The 14,603-nt window shown below is 40.3% G+C and overlaps 1 protein-coding gene across 1 annotated transcript in view; it reads left to right on the top strand.

Annotated features, from left to right (window-relative positions):
* The first annotated feature begins 7,347 nt into the window (after positions 1-7,347).
* Positions 7,348-14,603, top strand: part of LOC117662038 (low-density lipoprotein receptor-related protein 2-like) — a 64,495-nt gene continuing 57,239 nt past the window's right edge. The window contains exon 1 of the mRNA XM_087885135.1: positions 7,348-7,468. Coding sequence (XP_087741261.1) covers positions 7,348-7,468 — 121 coding nt within the window. The remainder of the gene's footprint in view (positions 7,469-14,603) is intronic.

Genomic DNA, 14,603 nt, shown 5'->3' with positions numbered 1-14,603 from the left:
TCATACTACACATGCAATTGCAGGTAAACCTCTGAATTTGGTGAAGGTATCCCACAAAGCGAGAAAATAATGGCATCAGTGGTCCCACTGGACTGTAATAAATACATATCATACAAACAGAGGCCGCATAGGTCATTATAATTATCCTCATTCTTACATTTCTAATGTTCCTCTAGATGGACTGACTGACACATAGAAAAATACTGATGGGTTGTATTTTTATTCTGGCCTAAATACCATTGAGGTACATTTCTAGACATGCTGCTGTTCATAACATCATTGATGACTAATGTTTAACAACTCCTCCCATTTAATCTCATTCTCGGGTATTGTATGAACAGCAATCTGTCATGCTACTCATATTAGTGAACTCAATCCAGATTTTGTGGTTGGTTTTTAAAAGATGATTTAAAATAGAAAAAGAAATTCTGTCAGATGTCAGAAGCACACAATGTCAGAAGCAAAATAAAAACAGTTCTATGTTTCAGCCTGCAAATATCTACTGCATGGAAGAGAATGAAAAACAGTTCAGAGATCCAAAGCTCAATTAAAATGCTTTCTGTCCTTGAACTGGCAGAAAATTATAAAAGCACAACGTTGTCCCTACTGCCAATTCCTATCCTGCTTCTGTTCTAGTATCCAGTTGGATGATTTCAGGTATGCAAGGTATGTTAAGCAAAGCTATTCTGAATATTACCAGGAGCAAGAAATCATCCATGGGTTTATGCATTTTTCCAAATTCACCACTGATACGAACCCACTGATTGAGGGGTTTCTGCAGGTGAAGTTTGGAACAGTGTACATCCTGCACAAGTCAAGTCATTGCCTAACCCTGGTACTTTCCAAGTCCATTAGGGATGGTGAGTAAAAAGGGAGAGTCCAGTTCTTTCAAAACATTCCATCTCAAAGCTTGCCAGAGAGCTAATGCAGTTAATGCTAATACCTTCTGGAAGGCAGCGGGTACAGCTGAAGAGTCCTGCTTTTTCAAACCTTCCAGCGAAACAGCCAGAGGTTGAGCTATCCCTTATGCTCTGACTTGCAAGCCTACCTATTTGCTCAATAGGCCTGCAATTACAATGCAATGCATCAACAATTAAATACGGTGCTGAGACACTAAGCTAAGGGATTTATTCCAAATATTCAGTGTTTCTGCTTTTATTTCTAGTATTTGCATTACTTCTGGTCTAGGATGGCTGGATATATAGAGAAAAAGCTGGTATTTTTAAATGGTTGATTTTCTGAAAGAGAGTTCCTCTGTCAGTCGACCAATTACTTGCTAAAGAGTAGACTCTTGAAATGATTATGTGGGACCCACAAAATCAATTTTCCCCAATCTGCTACCTTCTAGATGTATTGGATTACAACTGTTCAAATTCATCCATGTGGCAAATTTTATACTGCTGTTTTTGCCAGAATCCACGGGGGACAAAAAGTAGCATCAAATATATCCCACTTCCTATGGTAATTATTTCATTAAGTCACCCCTTTGCCTAATTCCAAAGATCAGATCATGATCTCTTGTAATCCCAAACCTTTTAATAATAAACCAATCATTCAGTAGGGGCAATTGTGTTTGTAAGTCAATAAAATATTTTTGCTCACTCCCAACTGATGCTGACAAAATCAGAAATAAGTGAACAAAATAGTGAGTCACATTTGAGCAAGTTTTGAATGCTCATATCTCCAGATTATTTTTTTCAAAACAGAAAAGTTCTGCAAAATTTGGTCAGGGTTCCCCCCCCCCCAAATTGTACCCCCTATTGAAGACTGCTTCAGAGGGGAGATGTATCTGCAGTGTTCTAAAACGGTTCTGTAAAGAAAATACATGTGGAGTAAATAGGACATGCTAAGTGCATCTGGTTTCTCACAACAGCCCAGCCAGTCCAAAATTTTTGAATATGGTGCTCCCACATGTGATAGGATTACAGCTCTTAAAAGTGTCAGTTCCAGTACATCTGAAAAATGACACATTGAATTTGGTTATTTTTATTAATCTTTGCACTCTTTTTTTTCATATTTCTGTAAACAGGAATTACAGTAAAGCAAATGGAGTTCAATTACACAAGATCTCTCTGTGTGGCATGTCTCACTCTTTATTAGTAATTGTTCTCTGCTGGTTCCGTTCAGAATTGTTCCAGAGCAAACATGTTTGCTGGCATATTCAGAAGTTGGAAAACTTTGTTCTTAGCTCAATATACTATTAATGAAGTTGCAGCAAGAATGGATTTGGCATCGTATCCAAAAACCCTTTATTGATTTAATATAATAAGATTTAAATGTATTATGAAACCCAAAACTAAAAGTCTAAATAAGTCATAAATGCAACATCATGGTTTGCTAATGCCATATGCAAAAGATAATTAAAATTGCATCATCTGGAGAAATTCAGCCAGTGGTCTTCGATAATATCCTATATTTTGAGTAGCAAGTCCTCAGAATTAAACCCAGATTTGTTTATGTCATTTGGCATATTGCCACAAATGTGTGATTAGCACATACTATCGAGCTTCACACCCAAGTAGGCAATAAATCATAAATATGTATAAACTTATTCTGTAATGTGACTCTCAGCTAGACTTGGCAAATGACTCCCTAACATGACTTGGCTAGTGTAGGATCTGTATTGCAAAAAAAGCAAGAAAGAAGAAACTTTAACATTGCAGTTGATTACCTACAGCAGTGCAAAACAATCAAAGCCTTATATAGTAATGCTCCAACATTTAAAATCAACATTTCTTTTTGTCGTTTCATGTTAATTGACACTTAGCTGTTGGTAGCCTTAAATCTGAGCAGTGGTGGGATTCAAGTAATTTAACAATCGGTTCTTCCTAATGACTGGCTGGATAGGCGTGGCTGGGGGGGTCATATAACTGAGTGGGCATGGCCAACTTGATGTCACTCATGACAAGGTGGGGAGGCACAGGCGGACCGAAGCGATGGTGGCCGGAGCCTTAGTGTGGGACAAAAGCACTGGCTGGCCCCTCCCTTTGCCCTTCCCCTACTAGTCATCCCTTGCCTGGTCTGAGAAGGTAAGGACAATGGCAGGGGAGGGAGACTCGCTCTGGGTGGGGCTGGAAATCTCTGCTGCAGAGGGTGGTACAAGAAGTGGTGCAAAGAGTAGTGCAGGCTCTTACCGGCCAGAGCAAGGTAATGGCACTGTTACGGCCAGGTGGGGCAGCTCAGGTGGCTGGAACGGTGGTAGCGATGGCTGGAGCCTTAGTGCTGGAGCGAAGCATCCCTGTACTTGCCTCAGTCACTCAGGGAGACACATGAACTGCTCTTCGGGCTCAGAGCTGTAAGCCATATCTGGGAAGCAGAGAGAAGTGTTTTACAGCTCCAAGACCAAAGAGCATGTTGCATGTCCGGGAAGCACTAAGGCACCTCATCTCTTGCTGGGTCTTGCGGGCGCTTTTCCACCCTTGTTGGTGCTGCGCACACCTCGATCACTCGGGGAGATGCTGGGTTGAGCCAGTGGAAAGGCCATGAGATGGCAACTATGGCTACCATGGCTGCAGCAGGCCAGTGTCTCCCCAAGCGACCAAGGCACCAACAAAGGCTGTAGGAGGTGGAGGCTGAGAGAAGTGGTAGGAGGTGGAAGCTGAGAGAAGAGGTAGGAGGTGGAGGCCGAGAGAAAAAAGAGGCTTTGGAGACGAGCACCCTTCCCAGCCCCGCTTCCCCAAGCGGGCACCTGGCCGCGCTTAGCTCCACTTCAAGGCTTCTGCTGCTGGAGCAGGTGGGAGCAGGCCGAGGCAGCTGGGCAAGTCTAGTCTAGGCAAACAAGGAGGAGCGGAGATCTTGTTGGAAGGCAGGTGAGGCAGAGCGCTGGACCCCAGGTGCTGCATGGTAGGTCATGGCAAAGGCAGGCAAGCGGGCTGGCATGCGTGGCTGCATGGTCGAGGCAAGCAAGCAAGGGAGCCAGAGAGCAGCAGCAGCTATGCTGCAGGTATTATTCTAGGCACCGTCCAAGGTGGGTGAGGCGAAATAAGGAGTGGCTGGGAGAGGAGGGGAGGGGTGGGTCGGGGCCAGCCAGTGGTGGTATCAACCAGTTTTCTGGTGCGAACTGGCTGAATCCTACCTCTTTGTCTGAGATACCTTTATTTATGTATGGATACATTGGTTCTAGCCTGCTAATCTTTGGAGATATTCTAACCATATAGATTCTATCCAAGTCAACTGTATAGAAGAGGACAATGTAAACAAATGATGATACTGAAGATCATTTTAAAAGTTTCATATCATAAGTGTAAGGAATACTATAAGCTATGCAGTCCTGGGTGTTGTTTGAGCATGGTTGTGTGCTTGCAGATTTTCATTGGCTGACTAGGTAACATCATCAGTGGTAATGAGTGTGGGATTTGCTCCAGTAGTGGGTTCCACTTACCTTTGCTACTGGTTTCAAATTGGGAGTGCTCATGCGTGGCACTTCTGCGCATGCACAGAGCGTCCATGATGACATCCAGGCAGGTGGGCAGAGCCTCCCGCCGCCGCTACTATCGGTTCGCCTGAACCAGGGCAAACCGGTAGAAACCCACCACTGGTTTGCTCCCTGTTTATATACGGTAGTTTGCCCTGTCAGTATTGGTGGGGATGTGGCTTTTTCCTTGTAGTTCCTTGATGTTAGTATTGTTTTCTGCTTGAATGTTTGTCTTGAGTTAATCCCTGCTTACCTAGGAATAGGCTGCTGTGGCAGATATATTCTGGTCTTTTTGTTTCCTTCTTAGCTTTTTTATTGTTTCTTCTGAATAGTGTGTAAATGTGGTTTATCTTTATTTGACGGCTGATTTGTCAAAATACCAAGCTTTCAGGAATTCCCCAGTGTTTTTGGAATTATCCTGTAAGCTAATTATTTATACAAAAATAGAAGTTAATGGCCAGTGCTATCAAATATATAATAGCAGGAAAAGATTACATTTCTTTAAATATGTTTTAAAGGATTAAAAGGGGGGGAGGGACACAACAAACTCCAGGAATTCATGTTTAAAATTTTCCTTTGCACTTTCTTATAAGCCAGTTTTATAACAAAGCCTACTATATTTGATATATTAATTTATTTATGATATAACGTCGCATGTTGCGTAATTAATAGATTCAAGACACTTGACCAGAATTTAAGAAAACCCTTCAAACTCCACAATAAAAAGAAACATTAAAAGCAGTGCCATAAATTTGATTACTGAAGTTAGCAATCAGAAATAATTTTAATTACTTTAATTAGAAAATAAAATAAAAATAGAACAACATTTGCTCTTGAAGCTATAGTGAAAAAAATATGGTCTTCCTCAACTTTCTAAAGATTAATAGTGACTATTGTTAACCAACTCATTTCCTATATAATATCATATTATTGGGTTTTATGGTCTTTGGAGGTCTGTCTCAGCTCCAAAAGTAATAAACTAAAACATAAACTAAAATGAAGATAAAAGGCAACAAGTATCTGTCATTGTTTGGGATGACACAAATACACTTTCATCACTACTCTATTTGGCTTTAATGCCAGCCTTTGGCTCAATGCCAGGGTAATATTGAATCCTGCTTATTATTAAAGGGGTTGGTTGTGCTTCCTACTTAGGGACATAACTTTGCAAACAGAGTCAATGAAGCAGAAGAATTCTGTTAACTAAAACTGATGGCATGGTCCCTGCCAATGTGCCAATCAGAATTTGATTTTCTGAACCAGTAACTTGACGCTGTCCAACTAATGGGAACACATGGAAAGGGGGATGATGTCAGCACCTGGAGCAGTTTAGCAAGTTATTAAATTGCTATGTGCTACTTAAGCACTAATGCCAGACTCACAGGAATCCATCACAGAAGGGAAAATCCCATCTGGCTACCAGACTGATTCATTTGAATTAGGGATGCAAGTCCTCTCCTCTGTAAATAGATTGTCCATTCAAAAGAGCATACCTCTTTTTCTGTTTTATTCCATGGAAGGAATGCTTAGCAGTCATCCCTCACTGTTAGCAACCTTTTTTTCTGAGTATTCAAATGGATTTTATTTAAATGAACAGCTTTTTTGTCTGTGCCTTCCAGTTGATTCCTGGCCACTGCCTGGACAAATCCCTGCAGTTTTCTTGGCAAGATTTTCAGGAGTATTTTGCCATTGCTTCCTTCCTAGGGCTGAGAGAAAATGAACGGCCCAAAATCACTCAGCTGGCTTCATGCCTAAAGTAGGATTAGATCTTACAGTCTCCTGATTTCTAGCCTGATGCCTTAACCACAACACCAAATTGGCTCTCACAAATTAACTGTTAGCAAGTTGAAACTCTAAAACCACCTATTGGTTGCAAAATTTTGTGTGCTATTTGTAAAGATGGGTGATAGTAAAATGACTTCTAAGTCATCTTAGAAAAATCTAAAAATCCTGAGTAACTTTGATATACCTGGATTAAAATATTTGGATGTCTATCACTACATATAATGGTTATTTTATTTGATACTAGCCTAAATCCACAATAAAATTTGGATGTATTTATTTATTCACTTATTATTCATATGCTACAGAAGAGAACAGCAATTTTGAGATTAATCTATCAAATCGCTTTACTCTATTGCAACATTTGAAAGAAATGAACATTAAAGAACAAAATGAACAAATAATCAAAAACATCCTTGAATCTGCCGCATCTATAGTACCGCCGGAAGAACACTTTCTCTGATGAAACTATTGATTTAATGACGGACAATGAAGAATACTGGAAGCTTCACTAATAAACTGGAGTACGCTGAACTTTGCAAGACCATAAGATAACGTATCCAAGAAGAAACACGTTAGGTTAATGTGAAGCTTGTGAAAAGGGCAATTGAAGAAAACAAAGGGATTAATAGAACAAAATGCAAGCTTATAAATACAAGAAAGAAGGTTTTTGCATTAAAACAGGAAGATGGCTCTGTGTGTAGAAAATAGGAAATGTTAGAAATAATTGGAAAATTCTATTCAGAGCTATACAAAGATCAAGATCACCCAAAAGTAACAGAATCCACGAAAGAGGAAATGCCAGATATTCTAGTGGAAGAAGTATCAAGTGCCATAAAATCAATTAAAAATGGCAAAGCTTCAGGAAATGACTATGTTACAGTTGAAATTCTGAAAGCTGGTGATCACAGTTTATACAAGATACTAGCAAAACTATACTTGAGATGCCTCAGAGAATAAAACTCCCCGATGCATGAAAAAATGCTGAAGTGATTCTTATGCACAAGAATGATTTAAAGAACTATCGCCCAATAAGCCTTCTTTCAGTCATCTACAAGGTTTTCACCAAGATAATAGCAAAAAAAATATTGGGAACATTAAATGGTGCACAGCCAAAGGAACAGGCAGGCTTAAGAAGTGGCTATAGCACAATGGATCATATCCAGGTTGTTCAGCAAGTCATTGAAAGGCACTACAAGTACACCATGCCTCTGTGCATGGTTTTCATTGACTACCAAAAGGTGTTCGACTCAGTATTCCAGCAAGCAATAAGTAAGGCATTGCTCAACCAAGGCTTAGACATTGCTTACATAAATTTACAACAATCAATAAAGGAAGAAACAATGGCAACAATTTGCCTTAATGATCTTAAAGTGGAAATCAGAATAGAAGAAGTACAAGACAAGGTGATGTAATATCACCTATCCTTTTCTCAGCCTGCCATGAAGAAGTATTTTGCAAACTAGTTTGAGCTAAAGATGGAATAAAAATCAATGTTGTCTATTTAAATCACTTAAGATTCACAGATGATGTTGTTCTTGTCTCACAAGACCCAGAAGAGCTACAAGAGCTGCACAACGCAGGAAAACTATTTGGCTTAAAAATAAACCTGAAAAAGAGCCAGGCTATTTTTAATAAATTCATCAAAGAAAGAAAAATATATATATCTGAAGGAGAACTAGATCTAGTGAACTACTACATATACCTTGGCCAACGGATCTCAATGGAAGGTAATACAATAAAGGAAATTGAATGGTGTGTTAAATGTGGTTGGCAGGCATTCGGCAAGCTAAGCATAATTTTCAACAACAACCTCCCCCCTATGCCTGAAGCTAAACGTTTTCGACCAGTGTGTGCTACCTGCTCTAGCATATGCCAGTGAAACATGGACACTAACTCGCAATCAATAGAAAAGCTAAGTGTGGTGCAAAGAGCCATGGAAAGATGCATGCTCGGCGTTACAAGACAAAATAGAAAGACCTGCACATGGACTAGAGAACAAACAAAAGTATATGATATTATCAAGAGAATAAAAGAATTTAAATGGAAATGAACTGGTCACATAGAAGAAGAATTCATGGGAAGCAGACCAAGGTCATAGAACGGATCCCGTTGATAAAAAGTGTCCACGAAAGAGACCTAAAATAAGATGGATTGATGACATCACCAAATTTTGCAGGCCCAATTGGCAAAAGAAAGTTCACGACCAAATTGGTTGGAACAATGCAGAAGAGGCCTTCATCCTGCAGTGGATGGACAATGGGTAAAATGATGATATGCCACAAAATCCAGCAAGGCTCTGAACACAACAAAAAGCAGTGGAACATTTAAATAGAAACCATCATAAACAAAGCAAAAGTTCCCAACAGCAGCTACAATATCCACTCCATCGCAGGAAAGCCAACATTGTGGTCTGGAGGGAATCTGTCTCCAGGAAAAAGAGTTACTTAAGACAAAAGAAATTGCAATTGATTTGTTCCCTTTTCTAAAATGGATTGATGGTCTCATTTTCTGCACAATTTTATGATGGAAATCACTCAACCTTTTCTTGCTGTGGTCAGAGCTTTTTAATGGCTGTTAATATTTGTACAGTATTCTGTAGTTTCTGAAATTGCAGATACCCAAGTAAAACTAATTTCAGGCCCCTTTGATCTTTTGGAGTAAAATTTGCATTAAACAATTACACCAAAGTATCAGATTGGAAACAAAACACCATAGTGGATAGCTACAGCTAGTGGCTTTTAGATCCTACTATTTTTAAAGTATATCCACAATAAAAGACTTTGTAATGGGTAACTCATCCATAAGTCATTAGCAGCGTGAACATGCTACACATTAGAAAGGTTTTTAGAATGATAAAGCTTTTTAATTCCTTTGAAAGCTGACTTGGAATCTGTGATAATGGAGAGGCTTTTGTCCAGTTACTAGCTAGAGAGGGCAGAGACATGATTTCCTATATTCTACCTCATCCTTCCCCCCTCTCTGTCCATTTTAAAAGCTTCTATAATAAGACAAGCAACCTTGCTGCATTCAAACACAACCCTCAGTCTTGATTTGTAAACTCTGTTTTAAACATCACTGCACAACCTGCGCATGACACTGCTGGAATATTTTATTCCTTAACAAATTCATTTCTGGTCTGGGATCAAGGAAACAGATAGATGCATGAATTAAGTTCCTTATTCTTCACCCAAGAGCAATGACAGCAAGCTGTTAGGCTCCCTCTCTCCAGCATTGTTTGTATACATTACAACGAACCACTCCCATATAATACCAATTCCCTATTCAGTAATTCATTTCCCTTTTCACATCATTCCATATAAGTAATTTCCTTCCTTGCCAAGTTCCCTTAAGTTTTGTGACAATAATTATGTAAGGAGAATCCTTGGAATTGCACCTTATCTGTCCTTGGGATGTCCGCCTTATCGCACTTCCCTGGGTAAACAACTTTCAAATTCTGTGAACAATGAAGTGTAAGACAACCAACTAATCTTAAAGTAAAATAAAAAGAGACACCGTTTCTGATCCTTGATAAAAGTATAAACACTCAAAGAAAATGTTCTAATGCCATGTCATAAAAATGTTCTAACCACACTAAGCTATAATGGTTGATGCACAGAACACATTAAGACTAAATCAACCTAAACCATAATATGGTTTATTATAATATAGTAGCTCAATCACTATGAGCAAAATACTCAATATTCTAACACATTTCTTATTTTCCCAGGCACAAAGTTCCAAAATTTTCACACTAGCAATTTTATTTTACTCCATCTAGGATTTACACTTTCCCATTTCCCCTCTTTTTTCTACAATACTTTCTATCTATTTTTTTTCAAACTTCACCATTGCTGTTTCTTTCATAGGTACCCTGCAGAGAACACATCTGTGATTCTACCCAGCAGGTGAACGGTTCATCAGGGGACCATCCAGAGTCATTAAACGAGCATTAAAATTCTTTTGTTAAGGGCCCTGAGCATCCATTCACAGTGATCAAGCCAGCCAAATTCACAACACTATGTGTAATAAATGCTTCATTGTCCAGCTGAACATAATCCCAGCCCCATGCTTCAATTCAAAAAGGACATTGACAAATTGGAAAGAATGTTGAGGGAATTGCATGGACAATAAAAAGTCTAGAAAGCAGAGAGGCTAAAGAATCAAAGAGGCGGTGGTGAGGCCTCTCCTCAAGAAGCCATCCCTGGACCCGGCTGTTTTGGCTAACTATCGTCCAGTCTCCAACCTTCGCTTTATTGCGAAGGTTGTTGAGAGTGTGGTGGCGCGACGGCTTCCCCAGTACCTGGATGAAGCTGTCTATCTGGATCCGCTCCAGTCCGGCTTCAGACCTGGGTACAGCACGGAAACGGCATTGGTCGCGTTGGTGGATGATCTCTGGAGAGCCCGGGATAGGGGTTCTTCCTCTATCCTGGTCCTATTAGACCTCTCAGCGGCTTTTGATACCATCGACCATGGTATCATGTTGCGCCGGCTGGAGGGACTGGGAGTGGGGGGCACCGTTTTGCGGTGGTTCTCCTCCTATCTCTCCGACCGGTCGCAATCCGTGTTGACAGGGGGGCAGCGGTCGACCCCAAGGCGCCTTGTTTGTGGGGTGCCGCAAGGGTCGGTCCTCTCGCCCCTCCTGTTCAACATTTATGTGAAGCCGCTGGGTGAGATCATCCGTGGTTTTGGGGTGGAGTTCCATCAGTACGCTGATGATACTCAGCTGTACATTTCCACCCCAGACCATCCCAATGATGCCTTGGAAGTGATGTCCCAGTGCCTGGAGGCCGTGCGGGTCTGGATGGGGAGAAACAGGCTTCGACTCAACCCTTCCAAGACCGAGTGGCTGTGGCTGCCGGCGTCCCGGTATAGCCAGCTGACGCCATCGCTGGTTATTGGGGGCGAATCATTGGCCCCCACGGAGAGGGCCCGCAACTTGGGTGTCCTCCTGGATGCGCGGCTGTCTTTAGAAGGGCATATGACGGCCGTGGCCAGGGGGGCTTTTTGTCAGGTTCGCCTGATACGCCAGTTGCGCCCCTTTCTGGACCGGGACTCCCTACGCACGGTCACTCAAGCACTCGTCACCTCTCGTCTGGACTATTGTAATGCTCTCTACATGGGGCTCCCCTTGGGGTACACCCGGAGGCTCCAACTGGTGCAGAATGCGGCTGCGCGGGGGATTATGGGAGCGATGGGGCGCTCCCATGTGACTCCTCTCCTGCGCGAGCTGCATTGGCTTCCGGTGGACTTCCGGGTGCGCTTCAAGGTGTTGGTGATCACCTTTAAAGCGCTCCATGGCTTAGGGCCAGGGTACTTACGGGACCGCCTTCTGCCACCAATAGCCTCCCACCGGCCGGTTCGCTCCCACAGAGAGGGCCTCCTCAGGGTGCCGTCGGCCAGACAATGCCGGCTGACGACCCCCAGGAGGAGAGCCTTCTCTGTGGTGGCACCTACCCTATGGAACAATCTACCCCCAGAGATACGAGTGATCTCCGACCTTCGGATTTTTCGTCGGGCCCTAAAAACTTATTTTTTCCAGTTAGCCGGTCTGTCTTGATTTTAGGGTTAGTTTTTAAAATTTTAATATTGATTTTAAATTGACAAGTTTTAAATTATGGGCCAAATTTATAAATTATTTTAACTTTATTTTTTAATTGTGATGTTTTGTATAGATGTTTTTATCTTGGCTGTTCACCGCCCTGAGTCCGAAAGGAGAAGGGCGGTATAGAAATTTGAATAAAGTAAAGTAAAGTAAAGTAAAGTTAAGATTGCCCATTATTAGCCCTGAGCAAGGGCTAGGTATGTTGAAAGTGAGGATATTCTGCAATTGGGGTGGTAAATTAAAAGGGAGCAGTACAGGGGGAAAATACTTGTCATTGGCACCAAAATCAGTCTAAGAGTCAGCAAATTTACATTGTTGAAATAAAGCTATAGAATAAAATTAGGGAAACAAGTTACAGCCAACAGAAGTTATCCAGCTGAGAAACTCAATGAATACACAAGAAAGATGGATGGATGAGACATCTCCTTTGAGGGGTGGGGCGTCTGCAAAATAGAGATTCAGAGCTCTCTATATTTTGGATTGACAATTCACATCAAGCAGTAAAACTGTTGTTTGATATTTATGTTTACAGATAAGAGCCTCTTTGGTTCCATAGAAAAACCAGCATAGCTATTCCCAGTTGGATTCCTTCAAACCCGCAGGGAGTAACAGCTGCAAAATTTCCAGTCAGTGCTGAAATTGCGTGTCTTGGAAAATCTTCCTTTGTTTTCCTTTTTTTTTTTTTTTGATAGGGAAATATCCAAAACCATGTGATTTCCAGCCTGTGCAGTCTGAATTCCTTCAAATTGCCAGAAAAAAGCAGTCTCACTGCTGAGACTACAGAGCTGCTGCCTTGGCCATTCCTCAAATTTAATTGTTGCTTAGTTGGCAACAGTGGTGAAATCCTACCAATTTGCATCGGTTGGTCCAAACGGTATTTCTGAGGATCAGCTGTGCCACATGATTTAAAATTAGTGGGAAGTTCGGAGGAGACTATGCTGGAAATCAGCCAAAATAAAGCATGCTGGAAATCAGCCAAACAAAAGCTGGAGGTATGAAGGAGGATATGCTGTTAATCAGCCAAACAATAATATGCTGGAAATCAGCCAATAATAGGAGGAAATAGGGAGGAGGATATGGATTTTGAGATAAATTTGAGAATATGAAATATGCAAAACTAAAGGCAAATTGATAAAGCTTTAAGGTTTAAAGAAGGGGTCAAGAGATTAAGAAATATGGACTGAATTTTGATTTATTAATTGAAACAAAAAATAGAGCTGTATCTAAGTTTGAAATTATGATGTGTGGTTAGAAATTGTAAGGTAAATAATTAGACTAGATTAGAATATTTTTTCTTTTTTTTTAATGTTTTAATATTGATGTTAAAAGGTGTAATGAAGAGAGCCTGGAAAAGAACCAGAGATAATTGAACTTATAAATGAGCGTAATAATGAATTAAATGTGTACCTGGAAATTAAATTGGTGGTGATATAATAGAATGGTTCTGATCAAGATATTAGAGTTTATGACTAAAAATTTTTCTATGTTTTGACTTTGAATTTTAAAAGATATAATGGGAAATTGTGAATGGAGCTTTTTTAAAATGTAAGCAATTGTACCTATTCATGACTGGATTGAGACTTTGCTCTCGAAAGAGGTGTCTTTTATGTGTTATGTTGGGAAAAAAAATATTTTGCAAAAAAAAAAGAAAAGAAGAGACTGGACAGTCATTTGTCTAAAATGGTATAGGATCTCCTGCTTGGGCGCTGGATCAGAAGACCTCCAAGGTCCCTTCCAGGTCTATTCTATTCTGATTCTGAAATACAAACATTTCCCAAAGTGAATCTCAATTATCCTCAATGCTGTCTAAAATTACAAACCCTAAGAAAATACATAGTTTATTATTAACCGCATTTTTTGAATGTTTGTGTATCTTTACCAATTAATATTATCAGAGATTTATTTGGGTCTTCCTGATGTGCAAGTAGAGCCTGAATGAGCAAATAACACCATGCTTGTTTCATTTGTTTCATAAAGAAGAGTTCAACTGTAGTCTGCCAATGTGACAATATAATCAACTTTTTAGTTCAATCAACTGAATTAAAAGAATAACTAGCCTTGCCAAGTCGCAAATCATACAAGTCATAAATTGGCTTCCTTCTTTATAGTAAATAGTAAAGTTTTCACCAAAGATTCTATACCTATAAACTCTAACATTAAGGGGAAAAAAATCAATCTCTGTAAAATATTATATATGCCCACCAGTTTGGAAAAGGCTACAAACCCATTTCTAAATTTCAGGGACACTACCAATCTACAATACTGCATATCACAGAGTCTGGAAATGGAAAAGATTTGTGAAAATAATACAGTAAATTATTTCCTGGAATGTTTGCCTTGTCAAGTTCACTCAGAAAGTACAATATATGATTACCCAAGAAATCACAAAATATCTCAGAACGGCATCCAGGGATCTGCGCGCCTGTCTCACCTTGGCTAAAATCAGTATTCACTATTTCACCATTTACAAAAGCACTGGCAAAGTGAAACATAGGAGAGCATTGTAGCAATAGCTATAGCACTTAGACATATATGCCACTTCACAGTGCTTTACAGCCCTCTCTAAGCAGTTTACAGAGTCAGCCTATTGCCCTCAACAATCTGGGTCCTCATTTTACTGACCTTCTGAAGGAGTCAACCTTGAGCTGGTGAGACTCGAACTGTCAAACTTCAGTAGTAGCCTGCAGTACTGCGTTTTAACCATTGTGCCACCATGGCTCTGTAGTACTCTGTAGTAGAATGGAAGCTGTGAAACAATAAATAGAACATTGACACTTGCTTCAAGTTTTGCCAAAAATTTGA

This window comes from Pantherophis guttatus, chromosome 2 (genome assembly GCF_059756535.1).
Source record: "Pantherophis guttatus breed Tessera chromosome 2, ASM5975653v1, whole genome shotgun sequence".
Taxonomy (NCBI): domain Eukaryota; kingdom Metazoa; phylum Chordata; class Lepidosauria; order Squamata; family Colubridae; genus Pantherophis; species Pantherophis guttatus.
This window is presented reverse-complemented; position numbering and strand designations above follow the sequence as displayed.